Source organism: Podarcis erhardii (assembly GCF_964252035.2).
Source record: "Podarcis erhardii genome assembly, chromosome: 3".
Lineage (NCBI taxonomy): Eukaryota > Metazoa > Chordata > Lepidosauria > Squamata > Lacertidae > Podarcis > Podarcis erhardii.
Genome location: NC_138507.1, coordinates 15616227 through 15637245, shown reverse-complemented (window position 1 = coordinate 15637245; position 21019 = coordinate 15616227). Strand labels below are relative to the sequence as shown.

Below are 21019 nucleotides of genomic sequence, written 5' to 3'. Positions count from 1 at the left end.
ACCTTGCTAGCTCACTGAGTCCAGCATTGTGGCACTAGTGTCTGATATTTGGTCATAATCATGAAGAGTTTCATATGTTAGCGTATACTCTTATGCCACACAGCTGTGGACAGCTGTGAGAACTGGGTTGCAGTATAATTGCTTCATTGTTCCTTCATTTTTTTTAGCCTTACTTGATTTTTTCTCTCTCTCTCCTTTAAAGCATTTATAAGGAAAAACTGAGAGACTATCAGTTCAAGCGACTGAAGTATTTCTATGCGGTTGTAGAGTGTGACACTCCCGAAACAGCCAACAAAATTTATGAAGAATGTGATGGATTGGAATTTGAAAGCAGTTGTTCTTTCGTGGACCTGAGGTATTGTGGGGGGTTTTCTTTTCCTCCTGCGACAGCTTCGTGAAGATTGCTAATTGTTATTATTATTCTTTTTGAGAGAGGGTTCCTGAGACAGAAGTTGTTAACTTTTTCCTAGCATCCCAGTGGTTTTATGGCCAAGCTGAATCTGAACCCAGATTTCTCAGTTCCAGATGAAACATTCAAATGCCTGACACACTCTGGCTCCCTTATATCTTGTTTTAAAGCACTGAAGCCACCTTTCCCACACCAGACTCAATTCTGTGGCTTGCATCTTTTGAATATTAGGGTGCTTTTTAACACAGTTAAAGTTGTGTTTTAATGTTGCATCCAAAATTGAATTTACGTTTTTAGAGTGTCATGCTCCTTCACTGTCAGTGTCAATGCTATAAGCAGAGAGCCATTAAGTATGTCCCTCCTAAGTTTCTCACACTCATCACTGGAGTTGGTGTTGTTTTACTGGATATCGGGGAGAGTATTTGCTTTGCAAGCGACTGAAATGCTGAACAGTTTGACCGGAGGATGGTTAATTCACAACTCTCAGTGCTGATGATGTTAACTGGTCCTTTCTGTGACAACTGCAGAGGGGGAGCTAGGGTTTTGTTTGTTATTTTATGAATTTTTGTGGTTTTTAAACAAATACAATAATCATTAAACATTTAACCAGCAATACAGCTACCACCCTGTGATCCTTGGATGGAGGGTGATATATAAAGTTAACTTAATAAATAAAATAAACTGAACTTCACCTTAAACATACTTAGCTACCTTTTAAAAAGAGTCACACCAATGGTCTGTTGTAACTCAGTATAGTTTGCTATTCTGTCTGGCCGTGTGCCTCCAGGGTCTCATTGACAGGTCTTTTCCAGCTCCGCTTCCCAAGATTCTGGAGGTTCCGGGGATTGAATTTAGGATTTTTCATGTGCAACATCTGTGCTCTTCCACTAAGCTATTGCCTCTTTGCTGGCTTCCTACCCTTCGAGGCCTTGTGAGTTACAGGTTCAGCAACAGTAATTGGGGTGTCACCATTTTTTCAGTGGGGTTAAACTGGAGCTGACCAGACATTCCCTGTGCTAAATGAAATGTAACACTTTTGTCTGACCTCTTCACCCAAACCATGGACTGAACAACAACTGTTTTCTAATATATCTAATAACAGCGAATACTAATTAAGAGAGAGGCTGGGCCTATCAACATTTGTTCCTTTGAAGCCTCCTTGTATCTGTTTTAATAACAATTCCTTTTCTTTTCGGCTTTTAAGATTCATTCCAGATGATGTGACATTTGATGATGAGCCAAAGGATGTGGCCTCAGAAGTGGACTCTTATAAACCAAAGTACTTCACATCTGCTGCTGTGTCGACTTCAAAGGTACCTTAACAGTGTTTTTGTAGCCCTTTGGAACTTGTTTAGTTTTCCGAGTTCTTAATTTGTAAAGATTGTAAATACAGCAGTGATCACACTGTAGATAGAAAGGCAGGAAAGATCAATTTTGTATTGATGCAGTTATCAAAAGTCAAAAGCGAAGTTCTCACGTATTATCTTCCTGGGGACATGCAATGGATTTTTGTGGGTTCATGACCTCGTTCGGTGTGTGTGTGTGTGTGCGCACGCGCTTTGGCAGTGTTGATTGGGAGTTTTCTTTTTAAAAAAGCTTAAAATACATTCTGCATAGCCTTTTTTTCTCTTGTGCTAGCTGCTTTTAATGTGCCTGTTGAATTTGTATTACTCTAAACACATTAGTCACATCTTTTAAACATCTGATTAACGTGTTCTTCCACTTCTGGAAAAAAGTGGATTCAGACATTTTTTTCCAAAGAATTTGTGTAAATTTGTTTACAGAGTCATTTTTTCTAAGCACTCTGTTTTTCTCTCTTTGTAACCAATCATTTGTTGCACACATCAGTCTCCACATATATATATTTAAAATTGTGTGTGTAGTACAAGTGGGGAAAAAAATACCTTTCATTGCTGGAAAGTTTGCATTTGAAATTTTGTAAATCCTGGAACAAAGGTGACACATAGCTGATGTTTGTTGCAAAGCATGTTCTAAATACAATTGCATTTGTATGTTAGGAGCTCAGGGTTAGGAACTCAGAATCTTAAGTCCAGTGCTCTAACGCTGTTGACACATTGGCTGTTGCTGAAATCAGAGAGCCTTATGGATTCTGTGTTGACTTAAAAGTGATCTGTTTTGTTTCACAATCAACCAGAACATTCTAGGAGAGAAATCTCACTTCTAAACTTTATTTTACATATACCAAATAGCATGAGAATACATCTTTTGCTTCACCTCTGATATACCCATTTCATGTTTTATGACCCCATTTTCACCCCGTCTCCTGTGGTTTATGGTATTTGCTGTGTATTTCCATAAACCACTGCATTCCAGTATAATTGAACAAAAACATAAGTAACTCTTAACTCTGAACAGGGAACATGTCAAACAAAAAATACCAATATATCAACATAATAAGTTCTGGTACTGGCATAAAGGACTTCAAATGCAATACATGAAAAGAATAGCATAGACAGTCTTTGAATTTAAACAGGACTCTGTCAGGAATTCAGACACTCTAGCAGGAACAATGTGAATAAATGCAAAAGTAGTAAACTGAGCCGTACTCCACACCCTGCTAAAACCGTAGGACAGGATGATGGTGATAATGATAGTGTCCACCACTACTGCCAATCAGGACAATATCCAAGAATAAAATATATTTTTAGGATTCAAATTACTTCTTCTTTCTTTCAAAGGAAGTTTTTTTGGCAAGGCAGTAAACACTTAATCCATGCACAGAGTGCTGACCAGGTCATAAAACAACACTTAGAAACCACTAGCTCTTCAGTTTTTAATATTTCATTTGCAGTTGGAACTAAATTTCTGGGGGTTTATCTCCAGCCCTTGCTCATTTGTCTTTACATATTTTCTTTTCTCCCCGGTCTCTTCACTGCCGCTTTTCACTTGTGTAAAATCGTGGACATACTGGGGAATGGGGCTTTTCTGAAATCCCTTAAGAGTGCAGCAAGAAATGCTGACAGCCATAAATTTTAATTCTGAATGTGAAGGTTGAGTCTTTGTTGTGGTCTAGCGTGAGGATTGAGTTTGTTTTAAGCCAGTCTTTATATGTATATGCATACACGTATGCGACTTGAGGGTAAAGCACAATATTTTTTCCGTCTTAAGGTAGACATCACTTGGGATGAGACAGATCATGAGAGAGTGACTTCCCTCAGCCGAACATTTAAAAAAGATGAGCTTCTGGACATGGACTTCCAAGCATACTTGGCTTCATCAAGTGAGGAAGAGGAGGAAGAACAGCAAGGTACTTGCATTTGTGAAGGTTCAGTAATTATTATTATTATTATTATTATTTATTACTTATACCCTGCCTATCTGGCTGGGTTTCCCCAGCCACTCTGGGCGGCTTCCAACAGGAGATTAAAAATACATTAAAACATCAGTCATTAAAAAACTTCCCTAAACAAGGCTGCCTTCAGTTGTCTTCTAAACATCAGATAGTTTATTCCTTTGACATCTGATGGGAGGGCATTCCACAGGGCGGGAGCCACTACTGAGAAGGCCCTCTGCCTGGTTCCCTGTAACTTTGCTTCTCTCAGTGAGGGGGAACTGCCAGAAGGCCCTCAGAGCTGGACCTCAGTGTCCGGGCTGAACGATGGGGGTGGAGATGCTCCTTCAGGTATACTGGGCCGAGGCCGTTTAGGGCTTTAAAGGTCAGCACCAACACTTTGAATTGTGCTGAGAAACGTACTGGGCACTTTGAATTGTGCTGAGAAACGTACTGGGACCCAAGCAAGTTAAGCGTGGATAGGGAACCAGATCCTTTTTTCCCCACCCCAGGAGGGGCAAATTTGACAGGTGGCTGGGACCAAAAAAAAAAAAAATGTATTAACCATCATTCTGTAAACAAGGTTTTGGAGTTGTGTATGTGGTTGAAATATGTTTTCTTTGATCCTTGGGAACAATTGAATTGCTGCAGCTCTGGCTAGTGTTACTGTTCATGGAAATGTTTCTTTTCCTTGGAATTGGGTTCCTGAAATCTTGCAGTTGTAGAGAAACTTAATATTCTGTGGGTTGTGAAGACTGAGCCTTGCCAGCTGATGTGTGCATTTGTGGATAACATTTGGTATGCATCTTACAGGCTTGAGCTCTTTTCTGGTGCATTAGTGATCCATCTTTCTCTACTTCCTCAGGGATGATAGAGAAAGTGTGGTGAGAACTTTAAATCTTCTGCTATACTTACAAAGTGTGTGTCTGAACCCACATGTATATCCAGCACTCACATGTACTCTTGTGCACACTCCCAATAGATTTAGGGATTTTGCTGCAGGTAAAACATGCATCCATTATGAATATGCATTTCTAACCTTAACCAAATGCCTAGAAGAAGTTCATGCAATAGGAAATAAATAAGGATAGATTTATTACTTGGAATAAAAGTGACAAGCGTGCATGGATGCTGTTTTCAAACAGCAAAGTTACAGATAAAAGTGGGCAGCAAATCACACAACACTCTTCAAAGAGTAACAGGATCCCTATCAACAGCCTAGAGATAGTGAGTGTGACAATTTGCCACAGTGCCCACATGAAAAGTAAAGGCGAGGAAGGGTATACTTGCCCTGGAGAGGGTGGAACCCAAGTCATGGAATCAGAGGGCTGTGACAGTTCTGCTTTCCCCATCAATATCCTGTACCAGGGAGGCTCCAATGTCTCTCTCACAGATTCCTTGGTCTGGGGACCCATGAAGGATAGGGCTTATACTTGAGAGTGTGGAGTGAAAAGAGGGTCCCTGTTGAGCTTTTGAGCTACCCAGCCATTGAAAAGCTGGGGTTTAAAGTACTAAGCTAATTTATGCTTATGGGGAAGAGATGATTTTAACATCTTCATTCCTGTGTGCCACTGTTTATTTCCTACAAGTTCCTGTCTGTTTGCTGTTTGTTTACCTTGCCTAGTTTGCGGTTCAAAAGGCATGGCCCTAGGGATAAATGACAAAATTGGTTATCTTGCATGCTTCCTGAACCCTGAGTTTACCTTCAAGGGAAGATTCTATTGTCTATGTAGAAACCCTTCTTTCCTACAGAAGGTGATAATTAATCTTTGCTGGTAACAAAGAACTAGTGTTCTGATTTTTACATTAAGTATTAGGAGAGCAGAATATTTACTTATAACTTCCAGGTCACATTAGGATAAGGACTAGTACCCAGGTCAGATATAGTTCCATAATGGGGTTCTCTTTTTATATCCAGTTATGTCATCTATACTGATGCCATGATCTGTGGAAGTCAAGCATGTAAAAAGTTCACAGTGGCACACACCATTACACCAAAGGGCTGTCACTTTGATTTTTAATACAGAGAAACCCAAAATATAGCTGAAAGGTACTTAGTTTGATTGCCCATATAACTTTTTTTAAGCATTGTAATGGGACTTTGATATTCCCATATACTTTCCCCCCAAGTTGTTTCAGTGAGTTTTCGATGTACTGATCTATATGGTATACAGAGGGAACTAATTGTATTATGTGGAGTGTGCGCGCGCATGAAATAAACAAGCAAATGGGATATCACTTGGAAGCTGATAGATTAACATCCCAGTTACTCAGTGAACATATAAGCCAGCAATACCTCCGTTTTCTATTTATTCCGTACAATTTATGACAGCTGCATCACAATGCCGAAAGAATACTTTTAATCTACTATTGTTGATTATTGCTCCAGAAAATGTCTTATTTTTATTGCATTATGTATTCATTGTGGTCTCCAGGCTACATGAAAGTACACTGTCGTTAAAAAAGGTGGTTTAAGCTGTGTCACCAGACCAAAGACTTTTTGGTGTATTTCCAGTTTGGAAGGTTCTTGAATTTAATTATATTTTCAGAAAGAAGCTTTTAATAGAAAAATACACAGCCATTTCCTTAACATGATCCTGATGTTTTATTCATTGATTTACTGGGTACATGACAGAATTCTAGCCAGTGTGTTTATTGTGGCATTAAGCACAAACAGGGGGAAAATGAATTTCAGCTGTTAGAATAGAAATGTAATAAGTGTGATGAGATGAGAAGAATATTCTGTGCTTCTTACACTCTTCTATATATTTATTAAGATGTTTATGCAGTCATTCCATTTCATCTTGGTTTGCTGTGCTTTATAAATATTTTTTTCCAAAGGATAAACTGAATTTTTATTAAATCTAAGAATGCAATTATTGAGGAAAATCTGTGTTAGTTTTCCACAAGGTGGAGCTGGTGAAATGTGTTTCTGACTACTATTCATTTCCAAATACCAATCAATCAATCAATTCCTTTATTCGACCGATAGTCAGAAATCATTTCCAAATACAGTACCTATTTAAATTCAGGGTAATTGACAGTGGCTCAGTGATACGGTATGCTCTGCGTGCAAAAGGTCCCAGTATAAAATCCGGAAGAGCCATTCTGTCAGTACAGACTATGTCTGGGGAACCTGTGGCTCTCCAGATGTTGACAAACTACATCATCTATCATCCCTGAGCATGCTGGCTGGGGTTGATGGAAATTGGAGTCCAGCAACATCTGGAAGGCCTCAGATTCCACATCCCTGGTGTATTATGCTTAAGATGAGCCGTCTCTCCTTTTTAGACTTCTATACCTATTTATTGGAAGTTCCTCTTTTTCTCTTTTCTTTTAAAGATTTTGGTGTAAAGCATACAACAGACAGTGATAAACATAAGCAACACTCCAAGGATGATGAAGAGCAAATAGCAAAGTACAGAGAACTACTTAGGAGTATCCAGGAAAAAGAAAAGAAACACCAAGAAACTGATATGGAAATGGAAATCAAATGGGTTCCAGGTAGATGGCTTATACTATTTGCAGTGTTCCTTAATCCCCTTTCTCTTTTTTAATACTGACCAGCTTAAATTCAGCAATAGAAATATGTAACCATTTCAACAGTGCAAATTTATTATAATTCTTTAATTTCCAAGTTACTCTTTCAAAACGTACTGAAATATTTTTTTCAAGGCTAACATTTCTTTCACTCTTTTTCTCTGTCTTTTGGGGCTTATTTTTGGCTGAGCTTTGAACCACTGTTTAGGGGGAATAATATTAGGGGTTGGTGAGCTGCTGAAGAATACTCCTTGACTATTATATTTGTGGCCTTGAGGTTTTCCCCACCCCACAAGAAAGATGGAGTTGCCAGCTATGACCCAAAGTGGGGCTTTGTGCCTTTAATATGCAAATGGAAGAGAGTTGCCATGCAGGTACAATGGTGTTTCATTTTTCAAAAGGGCAGCTGCCAAATGTCTCCACATACAAATGCAGCTCTTTGCTTCTTCTACCTCCTTTGTATTCGTCACTCCACCCCTGTTAAAGGTAGGAGTTGAGTCCTGAGTGTTGCGTGCACACCCAATGTTAATTCATGTCTTCTGATTGAAAACCATGCGCAGGTCACTTTCAGCTGCTCTCTTTTGACTGTTGCTTCTAAAAAGCACGGTGTTCTTACACTGCAAATTGAAATGAAGAAAGGTCCCCCTGCAAACCTCCAGGCAGAAAGTTTGCACTAAGGTGAATAAAATCTCCTTGTCGCCCCCCCCCCCGCAGTCAGTCCTCTCCTGTCTCCAAATCCTATGGGATGCTACTGCAATAAATGGCTTGCATTATGGAACAGCCACTCTGTGGCATCTGTCGAAACCGGTTTTTAGACGAGGGCAGTTTCCACGTGAGTTGGGAAAGTCTTAACACAAGGACTTTCACAGCCAGTCTCATGTGGAGAAAAAGAAGGAAGAGGAATGAACAGTGCCTGTTAGTTCTCCACACTCCATGTCTGTTCTTGTTTATTTTTTAAGAGATTTATATCTTACCCTTCAGCAAAGGTATTTCTGTCCTTGCAGTGGCTCACAAACCAAGAAAACATGGTCCACAGTGTGCTTCTCTGCACTGGTGGTTTGCCGTGGAGAGGCTCTGCAGTTCATTATCTTCAACAGTTCCAATGAATTTTCAGTATTAACGAGTTAAATAAGAAAGTTTTGTGACTGTATGTGTGCATTTTTAAATCAATGAGCATAGGGATATATTATGCCTCCTTCAGCCTCTAAGCATATGTTCTGTTTGCTCTAAACAGCTCATTTTATTTCTTACGCTTTGTATATTGTCACCCCTTAGACAATCACATTTGTTCTTGGAAAGTTATTTGGCTGGCTGTTTCTAAGACAATCTAATCTGTGGAGGAAGTTCAAACCCTTTCTGGTTTCATGAAAAGGCTGTTCCTTCCACTCCAACTTTTCCAGATGGAGAAATTGATTTCATTTTCTAGGCAGTTCATTAAGAAAGCTGGACAACTCATTCAGTTCATTTATTTTCATTTGAAGTATTTATATCTGTCCGTCAATCCAGCAATCTCATTCAGGGTAGTAATCACTCAGTAAAACAACCACAACAAGGTGATAAAGATCACAATAGTACATTTTTAAAAAACCACTGTTTGCATATATCTCACATGAACACACATATCAGACTGTTTCCAAAAGTATTAACAGCTGAAGACACCTATCTTTCCCCTGGCCTTTGACATCTCGGATATCTTCTTATGGGAGCCACTTCATTCTCTTGGCTGTAATTTCTTTTAGCTGATTTTGATACTGCATTTTAAAAATTGTTGTAACCTTCTGTGGGACCATATGATGAAGAGTGGGTGAGAAAATACTATTACTACTAATAACATTAGTACTGCTAATAATAATAATATTTTAGTATATTTGCAGTTGCCAGAATATGTGTTATATAAGGATAGTACATGATCTCAATGGAGCTCTTTCTCCCATCATGTCCATTCTGTAAAAAATATAATTAAAGGGACATGATAGTTTTGGTCTTAGGTGAAAAGGCAGTGTGTCCTCCTGGATGACACAATTATGATTTTTCCCTGTGCTGGAAAAAGCATTGCACTGCTAGCACATCACGACACACCGCGTTTAAGGTTCTGTTTAGAAAAACAGGAATTGTAGCTGTAGCAGTTATACTTGAAAAAGAAAGTTTTGGCTGTGCATGCAGTTCCATCATTTACCGGTAAATGATCTCTTCGAACCTTGTTAAGATTTTTTAAAAATTACTTGTTTCTAAGCTAAACCTTAGAAATAGAGATCTGGCCCTCTGTTTAATGGCCATTATAAAGAACTGTGTCTGTTGGTTCAAATGTAACACCAAACCTTGCTGGTTTGAAGTCTTGGTTTGCAGGGTCATTGCAAACCATAGTTTGTCAGCTCAGGTGTAACTGCAAACTGGTTAGCACTAAACTATGTTTAGTATCAAACCATGGTTTGGCATTATGTCCAAACAGAGTGTGCATGTGTATAAATGTAAAATAGCGCACTCTTAGATCAAAAATTGCTACACTCTACCAGCCTTTCTTCTACCCCAGCTTCAGCTCGCCATTTTGAAGGCTCTAAACCCTCAGGAGCAGATTTTCAGGGGTACAAGGGGCAGCAGCAGGAAACTGGACAAGAGAGTGTGTAAAAGATAATACATTTAATGATAGGTAACTTGATTTTTAGAAGAAACTGATTTATGCTCTTTTCCAGTCTCTCATAACTCAAGTAGTATGCTATTCAATGGGATGTGGGGTTTTTTGTTTTTTGGCCTTATGAAGGCGTCATTGGACGGGGCTGGGGGAAGAGGATGTTTCTTTCAATCAAACATTTCAATATGATATGCAACTTTTTCTAGCTGTTGACAGGTCTGGGAATGCTACCCTTAAAGATTTCTTCTTGTGCACAAAGATGACGAAAGGGAACTAGAGAGATGACAATCTTAAGTTAGTGGGTTGATGATTTCAACTCCCTCTGGGAGTATACACTGGTAGAGGATAGCAACATCATCTTCTTTTGATCTTTCTGTTCTTGCAGCTGCTAATGAAAATTAATATAAGAAGAACTTGATAAATTCTGTCTGCCTATCTATTCTGACTAATTTGCACTTGATTTTAGTAATAGCCACTTCATTTAAATTTCTCTTGATTTTTCTAAAATAATTCTTAAATAACTGAATTAGTGCTTTGAAACTTGGATTTCCTGTTATACTAGAAGCCTTCTGTCTCTCATTTATCTATTGCCCCAGTCTAGCCCAAGTAACTGTAAAAGTATAATAAACAAATAGACCTAACCTTCAAAGTGTGATAGATGCATACTAAAGCACCATCAAACAAATGGATAAATTAAAAACAACAGAGCAGATTAAATAATTTTAGCAGCCTGCATATAGATCTGTTGTTAACTGTCAAGAGCAGCTCTTTAGTTTTCGCTTGGATGGCAAGGGATAGGTTTCCATCAGTGCAGCCTCCAGAGCAATGGTTTCTCAGTTTTGGGTGGCAGAGCATTTTTCAAGAGAAAAATTAGTCATGGAGCACTATCATCACCCTTATGCCAAAGGCACGTATGTGGATTTTTTGCTGTTTTTACCTAACTGTATTTTTCAAGTTGTTAATCTCTTTATCTAGAGAATTTGCATTTTTGCCAATCCAATCAGAAGTGGGCTTCCACAGCTTCTGAGCACAGCCCCAAGTAGAGCCAACCAGCTGGCCTTGAAATGAAATATAATGTGACTCACAATTTCTAGATCTCGAACAAGCAAAAAGGATTGCAGTTCTTCCCAGCTGGAGTAGAGGAAGGCCAATCTTGGCTACAGTTGCAGTTGGAGCTTCCAGATTCAGCTGCACATCCAGGAGCACTTCAAGATTTTTGATGGAGGACAAGAAAGGCTCCATCTCAGTTGTTAGGGATGCCCCTGCCATATTCATTGTGCATTTTTCTACAGTACAAAAACTGCTAGAACTGGGGGAGGGAGAAAGTGTGCACACTAGCTGTTAACTCCATATTAGAGACTCCAGCCTTTCATAATGGCGCCGTGTGTGTGTGTGTGGAGATAGATAGATAGATAGATAGATAGATAGATAGATAGATAGAATAGATAAGGTGATGAGATGGCATTCTGCAGAATTCCTCAAAGGAACGTCCTGGAGAGACAGAGAAATGTTGCTTGTCACTACCCACTGAGACATTGCCGCTAAGTAAGAATGAAGTCCCGTCTCTCTAACCCCTCAGTTGGTTCACCAGTCGTATTTTCTGATTTGCTATTTGGACAGTAGCTTCATGCGGGTGTGATGTTTATCCGCCTCCAGATTTTCAGATACAGGTATTGAGCTAACTTGGCTACATGTATTTTTCTGGTTGACCTCAGGACTTAAAGAAAGCGCTGAAGAAATGGTAAGAAACAAGTTGGAAGGGAAGGATGCGCTGACACCATGGGAACAGTTTCTGGATAAGAAGAAAGAGAAGAGGAAGCTGAAGAAAAAGCAGAAGGTAGTAAAAAATTTAATCAAGTGCCCTACAAATTTACTTTCTTTTGGGGAACCCTTTTCCAGGTTGACTCATCTGTCAAGGAATGCCTGCATGTATAGCTTGGAAAGCCAGCACACCCTTGGGGCTGCTCATGGCAAGAGGAGATTAGTAACAGTGGACGCAATCTTGTCTTCCGAGAAACTTGATATTAATTAATTTATAATTTTTCTATCATACCCTTCGAAAAATGATTTCCAGAGCGGCTGCGGACATTGTACAGCAAAAACCAATGTTATAAAATAACAAAAGCAAAAGCAGCAGCTTAAAAAGCAAACATGAATGCCAGTTCAACTCAGCGTGAGCCTCTCAGAGAGAGCATTTCACAAGCAAGTTGGCATCTCTGAAAAGGCTCACCCCTGTTGCCATTCACTACATCTCAGCTAGTGGAGGCAGGCATGTTGAGGAGAGCGTCTGGTGCTGTCTTGCTGTACTGGCAGGTTCATGTGGAATCTTTCCCACTGTTGCTGAGGAACCCCTGATAAAAGCCTCAAAGGAACCATGAGTTCCCTGGAACACAGCTTTACAACTTGTCTTCTATTCCTCTTATATACATTATTTTCAAAGTGCTTTAACAGAAAGCTTAAGAGTAGGCAAGTGATTGATCAAGGTAGCACTAAGTCATAACAGGCCTGAGCGCTTTTCATTGCCTTTGGCAGCCATGTGATTTGTGTTTTTTTTAAAAGTTGTGATTAAAGGAAAATAAGTGTATTAGCCTATCCAGAAAATCCTCCTTTGATCCTGTGTCCTTGATAAGTTCTGCATTGCTAAAGGGAATGGTCATTCTTGCTGAAATGTCATGTTGGAGCTGCCAAGCCTTGGATGAGAATTGTAGCTTTGTCCAAAGTCTTAAGTGGTGAGCAAATTTTGCCTGCAGAATTTTAAAAGCGTATCTCTAACGCTGGGAAAGTCTTCAAAGAAATATACATTTTGGGTTTCTTTTGGAAAACTAATGACAGTGTCCCTATGATGATAGACTTTTCTTCATTGTTCCTCTAAAGTCAACAAGAGGGGTGCCAGACATTGCTTAATTTTGAGGCTGGCCTTTTATTACTCTTGAGAGTGTTGACTCCATATGGATGTCCATTATTTCTGAATATGTCAGCCAAGGAATTCTGTTGAACAGACAACTGTGCTTCGGAGTACATTTATTTTGGAGATGCTGATCTCACAATTCTAATACAGTGGTACCTCGGGTTACATACGCTTCATGTTACATACGCTTCAGGTTACAGACTCTGCTAACCCAGAAATATTGCTTCAGGTTAAGAACTTTGCCTCAGGATGAGAACAGAAATTGTGCTCCGGCGGCACGGCAGCAGCAAGAGGCCCCATTAGCTAAAGTGGTTCTTCAGGTTAAGAACAGTTTCAGGTTAAGTACGGACCTCTGGAACAAATTAAGTACTTAACCCGAGGTACCACTGTAGGTTATTTTTTTGGTAGGACATTTCTGTGTTGGATCAGCGATTGTTGAAAATGTAGCATTTGCCCCAGACGTTGCACACATGGTTATGACCTTGGGTTCAATGTCTTTATTAGAAGTTCATTGATTATTTTTCTTGTTTGCCTCATTGAATCCTAAATTATTATTTGCTTTATCGCATTAATAACCTGCACTTCCTACAAGGAAGAACAAGGCATTATAGAGAGATTGCATCATATTATCCTCATAACCTGTCTTGGAAGAGAGGTTAGGCTAAGAGACTGTGATTTCCTTTTTAGCCCACACATTGATCTTTAAGATCAAGGGTGAAGTTGCACCTGAATTTCTCATATCTACACTTGATAACACACCCACTGCACTGTATTGCTTTACTCTTCTGTATATTCTCTTCGTAATTATCCTAAACATAAGTCAAATGATATATGTCTCCAGCTACTCTCAGAGAGTGGTCTGGGAATCTTTGGCCTTCCAGATGTTGCTGAACTATTAGCCATGCTTGCTGGGCTGTTTGGAGTTGTAGTAACTTCTGCTACAAATGCTATCTCCAGGGGAACTATTGCTGAAGGTTTGGTAATACTTATCTTCCAGCTCTATCTAGCTAGCAGTGGCTTCTATACAGCGGGTACAGCGGGTGCTACTTGTTTAGGAACAATTGTTGATCACTAGGAGAAGGTTAGTAACAAATGGTACCTCTTGTATGAGACAGCTGGAAGATAGATGTGTTCTTGCAAACACATTAGTAGCTTGTCTACTGCACGACAGCTGCTCACTGTTGAAGAGTTCTGAGGAAGGGAGAAAGAGCTATTCTCCATGATACCAATCACCCAAAAGTTAATAAAGCATTGAAAGTTGTGTATGGGTTCATGTAATTGTTAATGAAGCCCATATTGATGCCTACGGTCCTATAGTGGCTTTGATTTTGGTGAAAGCAGCCATTTTAAATCACTTTCCTCCTGTGTTGCAAATATCCGCCCTGAGGTTACTCCTTGAAACTTTTATTTGGAAACTTTGTGTTTGTATATTACGTTTACTTGTATTACTAATGCACTGCTGGTGTTTAGCAACTGAAATGCAATGTGTTTTGTTTCAGGCGGCTGCTGACGAAACACTAACGGAAGATGAATGCCCATCTGATGTTGATTTGAACGACCCATACTTTGCTGAGGAACTTGGGAAAGCAGGTTAGATATCCTCTATTGTGAAAGGTGGTCAAGTAGATATCATGTACTAAGATTTTCATAGAAATGTTGACAAATTCCCTTACCAAAGACTCCTAAAGATCCTTCAGTCATAAGATGTGATGATGAACCTTTAGGAATCTAACCATGCTTGCTGATGAGGCTCTAAATGGATTGCAACCATGCCGCAGAATAATTTTGGTTCATTTTAGAAAGCTCAGTGAATGTCAGATCAGCATGTCATGGGGAAAAAGTGGCAAATTCATTTTACAGTATATAATAATTTTTTGCCACACTTTTGGTCACTCTGTGTCAGAAAGGATATTGAAAACAGGAGAAGTTATAGGAGACAGCAACTAAAATGATCAGTGGGTGGGTTGTATTTTTGCTTAGGAGGTGGTTAAGAAATCAAGGCATTTATAGGAAGTTCTAAACTGAGAAGAGCTAGAGAAACTAGGCAAAGGAAATCCTTGAGAGTCAGGCAGCATTAGTAGGACAGGTACAAAAAAATAATAATACTTAGAAGCTACTTCCTGTGTAATGTGTCCTGCTAGAGTGGCTGCCCAGTGAAGCATGAGGGAAGGAATGTCACCAGGATGGGAGGAGCAGGAACATTAAGTAGTTGTCATTTGCGATTAGTGAGAGAATATTAGTGCTTTTGAAGGGGAGATGTTAGGGAAGAATGTAGCCTCCAGATCATCTGACAAACTGATAAAATACTGTTTTTAGGAAGCTAAAACATCGCACAAGGAGAGCCCCAATATTTCTCCCATCCTAGCATCAAAATTCAGTATAATTTTCCTTAGTGAGTGAAAGGGCTTCTCTCCCCCACGCCCACGGCTAAATTGTGTTGCTTGAGTTTCCTTTACGATTTGATCAGCTCCCACCTGTTAGCCTACTTATGTGTCTTCTGTCAAGCGAGCTGGGATATGGGATTTTGACTCCTGCTTTGTAAAAATAGTGCATGATATAATGGCAATATGGGAAATACCTCCTAGTCCACCTCTCTTCTAAAGACCCCACCCCTGAATTCTAGACCACCGTCTAGGGAAATAAAACAGGAGGAGAATTCACAGCTAAGTAAATTCTTATGTTCCTTCAACGTTGAGAAAAATAAACTATATACAGTGGTGCCCCGCAAGACGAACGCCTCGCAAGACGGAAAACCCGCTAGACGAAAGGGTTTTCCATTTTGGAGGCGCTTCGCAAAACGAATTTCCCTATGGGCTTGCTTTGCAAGACGAAAATGTCTTGCGAGTTCCTGTGGGTTCCCCCCCCTTTCCTCCCCTTTTCCTAAGCCGCTTATCAGCTGATCAGCTGATAAGCCGCTTAACAGCTGATCGCTAAAAGCAGCTAAACCGCTAATAGCACTAATCTGCTAAACTGTCAATGGGCTTGCTTCGCAAGACGAAAAAACCGCTATACGAAGACCCTCACGGAATGGATTAATTTCGTCTTGCGAGGCACCACTGTATACCCTTCTGCAGTTGATAGATGGTTGTACTATGTTACATTAAAGTAACCATTGTAGAACTGATCCTTACTGAAATAGTTCCTGACAATGAAAGCCACCATATTTCAAATAGCTATTTCTGGAGTCCCTAGCAAGATTTATAACTTCCTTTTGAAAAGCATTCCTCCATTCTGCTTCCATAAGCTTCTTTGGAAAATGCCCCCAAGGTTCTAAAGCAGTTTGCCCAAGGGGTGGCTTACAATTTAAAACAAGTCAAATCCCTATTAAACAGCCAAGTTAACTCAGACAGCTCTTCAGATTGTTGCTGAAAGTTTTGGGGCAACTGCAGATATTTTCCTTAGTATGTTCTTAAATGCCCTAACCAACACTCATTGAGTTTTATGAAACTAAGTGTTGTAGCTGGAATTTGAGCACATATATGCAGCTAATAATTCAAGTAATGCATTTTGTGTTTCTCTCTAACAGTGTTTTAAAGGTTTCATTTAATGTTCAAATGCGTTTTAAGGTTTGAAAAAGCAATCTGCTGGCTGTGGAACATCAAGTAAAATAGAAAATTGCTACAACTGAGCCTGGCTCCAAGGCATTGCTATAAAATACTTTCATGACTGTTCCAACCTGATTATTAACTTTTCAGTAGTGAATTTATTTTTTCAGCAAAAGACAAAATGCATATTTCCTACTGGCCGATGATGGAAAACAAATTGAGAGCAATTGGGCCTGATTGGCCTATAAAACAAAGTTCATACAAACTGCAGGGGATTGTCATTGTTATGAACACATAATATATTCTGTGTTTTATCATACCTGAACAGTTTTTTATAAGATGATTGATTTGATTGTTGTTCTCTTTTGATTCCTGGAAACCAAGTCTGGAGACACATGCAGCATTGTGGTTTGTTTGTTTCAAAATGTCTCATGCCATAGGCAATTTTGCACTTCAACAGAAAAACATATTTCTTTGGGGAATTGGTTAGAATGAGTTCTGTACATGGGGCAGAAAAAGAGCAGCTTTTACGTAATGTATACTGCACATAATTTTAGAGGGGTGCCCCTTTCGTATGCTGCCTGGAGCATGATTTGGGTTTTTCTTGATCGTATGACGTGTGTTCACCTGTAACAATTAGTCAGACTTCCTTGTGCTCACTGCCCAGTCACTCTCACTTTACCTGGCATGAGTAACATAAAGAAACCAGGAATCCTTTGATTCCTGTTCTGCTTGACCAAAGGATGATGGATGTGTTGTTACTCCCTAACAAAGCATGATCACTAGCCAACCCGAAACCATACTTTGTTGTGGACTTGGTAATCATGACTTGCTAGGAAACAGTAAACCCCATTGCTTGGTTCAGAGATAACAGGGAGCCAGGGTTTCTTAAAACTTGTAGCTTTATTGTTTATCCTGCTCGCACTAGGGGAGGAGAGAAACTGGAACAATCAGGCAGCATGCACGCTGCTTGTTTCAGATAAACCACATTAAGCCAGAAAGTTTCACTTATTGCTGTGTGAATGCAGCTTGTATGTGGCACACACTTAACTTCATATTTTAAAAGCTTGATTCTTTCAGAAGGAAACGCTTTCCTTTCCCCTAACAAGCACCTATTGGGAACCTGTAAAACAATACATCCTTTTGAAGATGGATTTTGAATTTAGATTTTAGAAATAAATCAATGCAGATTTTTGGACTTGTTGACACATTTTCAGTTTTGAGAAAATGCTGGAGGTCCTGGTCCTGATATGGCTGCTGTGAGGCATGGCATAACACAAAATGGCTGTCATGGGGAGGGTGGCAGAACACAAAATAAGAGAGAGAACCACCCTTGGGAATGTCCTGCTGTCCCTGACTATGAAGATCACACACACTGATGCTGTTGCTGCCTACTAAAAACAGGGAACATTCCTCAGTACCAAGAAAAATATAAAAGGTAGCTACACCACTCTCGTTGCAAAGAAATCCTTTAGAAGGTACCTGCACATTTCTCCCTATAACTTTCTTTCTAAGAGGGCTAGAGACTTACTTCTTTAAAAAATGAAAGCTCGGATCTGGAGCACCTGCACAGGGGCACCTCTGAAAACCTTCATGGGCCCCATGGTGCCTGTAGGCACCAGGTTGGCAACCCCCGCTCTAACAACTCCCTCTACTTGCTCATAGCTGGAAAAGGCTCTGGCCATTTTCTGTGGGCATCTTCGTGTTGATTTCCAGCTGACTTTCCTCAAATAAATGTAACTGTCTTCTGCATTCAGGAGAGTGAGCATACATTCTTGCAGTGTCGCCAATCTGGTTACGCTTGGATATTTAAAAACTTGCTTTTTATTTGTGTTGTGCTTATAATTAGGTTCAAACAAGAAGTCCAAGAAAGAAGAAAATGCCCAAGAAAATGAAGATGACATGGAAAAGCAGAAGGTAGTAGATTACATGCTGAAGTAGTATTAAGATTAGACATTGGAATGAAGTCCTGGGGTTAGGAGTGTTAACATTACCGCAAAGTTGCATTGGGTGACGGAATGATTTGTTGTATTTACCTTAAAAATGGAAACTACATGGTAATAAATCTGCAAAAAGTAATGAGTTGCAAAAACAAACCATGAGATGAATGATCTAGTTTTGGAGTTTTTCTTTTATTGTTCTCATTTTATTAATGATGCTTATATATTGGTATTCCGTTAGAAAGATCAGAGTATCTTGCTGGTAGGCTGTCATTCAGGCACCGATGAGGCAATTATAGCTCTTGCTATTATGCATTAGCAACCCAAACCTTTAGATGAGGCACAGAAACATCTGCAGCCCATATTCGGTGAAATGTTGTGCAAACAGATCCTATCTGTTTTGATTGTAACAGGCTGAAATGGCTCTGCTGGTGATGGATGATGAGGAAGATGAAAGGAGACACTTCAATTATGACAAGATAGTGGAGCAGCAGAACCTGAGCAAAAAGAAAAAGAAACTATTGGTGAAAAAGAAGGAACTGCTGACAGATGACTTCCAGGTAACACTACGGGCTTCCCCCTATTGAAGTCTAATAACAGTGCTAGTCATTTTGTGTTAAAGTAGATCAATAACTACATTACGATTTATGCAAAAACACATTTTATATCATTCTATCCAAAGGGACAGTTAAAGGATTGAGTTGCAGATCTTGAACTTGATGTCAGAAATCAAAAACGTTTTACATTTCTTTGTGTTTATGGGGGGGGGGGGGTTGCGGATATGATATCCAGAAAAAAAATTCCAAGGACTTACTTGATGCCCAAATAAGGCCACCTTCCTGGAATGAGATAAACCTATTTTTGTATGGGTCAAAATTAATATTTAAAACAGGCTGTTGCATTTTCACATTTCCTTAAGATCTAGATTCTTGATTAAGAACTATCCTGCAGGGCACATTTTTCTCCTACTTTTTTTCAGCTAGTGCTGTTAAAGAATCCTTTCTTGCTCTTCGCAGGTTAATGTTGCTGATGCCAGATTCCAAGCCATGTATACCTCTCATTTGTTTAATTTGGATCCTTCGGATCCAAACTTTAAGAAAACAAAAGCAGTGGAAAAGATTTTGGAGGAGAAAGCTCGTCGAAGAGAGCAAGGTTTTGCTGAGGCAGCTGAGGGACGGAACAATATGGCAGAGCCTGCTGCCAAGAAATCCATAGATCCTGCATTGTCAATGCTAATCAAGTCCGTCAAGAATAAAACAGAACAGTTTCAAGCAAGGAAGAAACAGAAAGTGAAATAAGCAGAGCTCAAACATTGAAGATGGAAACTGGACTTCTGAAGAAATCAGAGCTGATGTTAATTTACAGGTGAAGACCAAACTTTTCTGCTAATTCAAGTTTAAATTCTAGCAAAAATATCTGCCAAATGATTTTCGGACAAGGTCACCTTAAAATATACATGTAACATAGCCAAATATAGTTCAGACAATTCAGTTTCATAAAAAAAACCCCAGACCTTTAATTCTGTCCATAGATGCAAGGGAGAGCAAGGTTTTAAGTCACTCTCCAACTTGCCATCAGAAGACAGCGACATGGTGGGAGGGCTTGGCAGTGTACTCCTATCTTTCATGTGATTGTTTGTCGTGCATTCAGACAGAATTCTCCTGATAGGACTCAAGTCTTTGCCACTTTTATAATATGCAGCTGGTAACTGGTGTTTGAGAGGTGGTATAAGCCCAGTATGGGGAGCCTTTGGCCTTACTTATGTTGCTGAACTGCAAGTTCCACCACTCCTGGCCATTGGCCATGCTTGCATGTGCTGATGGGAGTTGGATATAGTTCAGCAACCAAATGGTTCCTCATCCTTGTTAGACAAGGGTTCCTCCCCCCCATAATGGTGTACTGAATATTTTGCATTTGCAAACTTGTAAGCAAATGGGTTAACTGAAAACATGGTATGACTGCCTTGAATGTATGATTTGTACAACTGTAAATAAAAACACGATTATTGGTTCATTTTAATAACGTTTGTGCTTGTCTGTTCTTAAAGATTTACGATAGCTTGCGGAATTTCTAGTGCTATGTCATTTTTTATGTTTGTAAACATGAAGCTTAGGCTAAAATTGGGGAAATACATGCTTTAATACATTTTGATTCAGTTTTTTTAAAAAATCAATTTAAAGACCTTTAATGCCATGGTAGTGCCAGATAACTATGAAAAAAGAAGGATTTGGCATTCAGGGAAGGCCATCTCCTTTCAATATACAGATCTGCAGGGCAGGTGCTGCTGTGCAATTGTACAGGGGTATGTGACTGTGTCATGACACAGTATGAAATAAAAAGAATACCCTTTGCTTGAAATCACCAGGTGCTCATCTGCACTGAAGAGACTTCATTTTCTTACTGCATGTAATTGGTTGAGCAATGAATCCATTGGTGAAATTGGAACATCTAATTGATTCCTCCTAATCCCCTTAGCAGGCTTGGCAGCCAGCCCAAAGATGCAGGCCCTACCACTCTCCTGACTATTCTGCTTGCTACTTTCACCTCTTCAAATAAATGTCAGCTGCCATTCTTCGGTCGTGACAGGTCTCCATTGCTGCAATGTTCTCTCACCCGAATCATGCCACAGTCATAATAGGAGAGTGCTCTTGTGAGGGAGCTACACAACCATTTAGTTAACAAGGCTGAATTTTTTTTTCCAGGTTTGTTTTTCCCCCTGGATCTTCTCCGAAACAATACATAAGGGTTCAGTTCAG

General features: G+C 39.6%; 1 protein-coding gene across 2 annotated transcripts in view; it reads left to right on the top strand.

Annotated features, from left to right (window-relative positions):
* Positions 1-20285, top strand: part of ESF1 (ESF1 nucleolar pre-rRNA processing protein homolog) — a 30577-nt gene extending 10292 nt beyond the window's left edge. For both annotated transcript variants that reach the window (XM_081856989.1, XM_081856990.1), the window contains exons 6-14: positions 203-355; positions 1614-1722; positions 3539-3677; positions 7044-7205; positions 11586-11707; positions 14278-14368; positions 18173-18240; positions 18677-18823; positions 19280-20285. In XM_081856989.1, the coding sequence (XP_081713115.1) occupies positions 203-355; positions 1614-1722; positions 3539-3677; positions 7044-7205; positions 11586-11707; positions 14278-14368; positions 18173-18240; positions 18677-18823; positions 19280-19561 (1273 nt within the window). In that variant the 3' untranslated portion in view covers positions 19562-20285. The remainder of the gene's footprint in view (positions 1-202; positions 356-1613; positions 1723-3538; positions 3678-7043; positions 7206-11585; positions 11708-14277; positions 14369-18172; positions 18241-18676; positions 18824-19279) is intronic.
* The last annotated feature ends 734 nt before the right edge of the window (positions 20286-21019 follow it).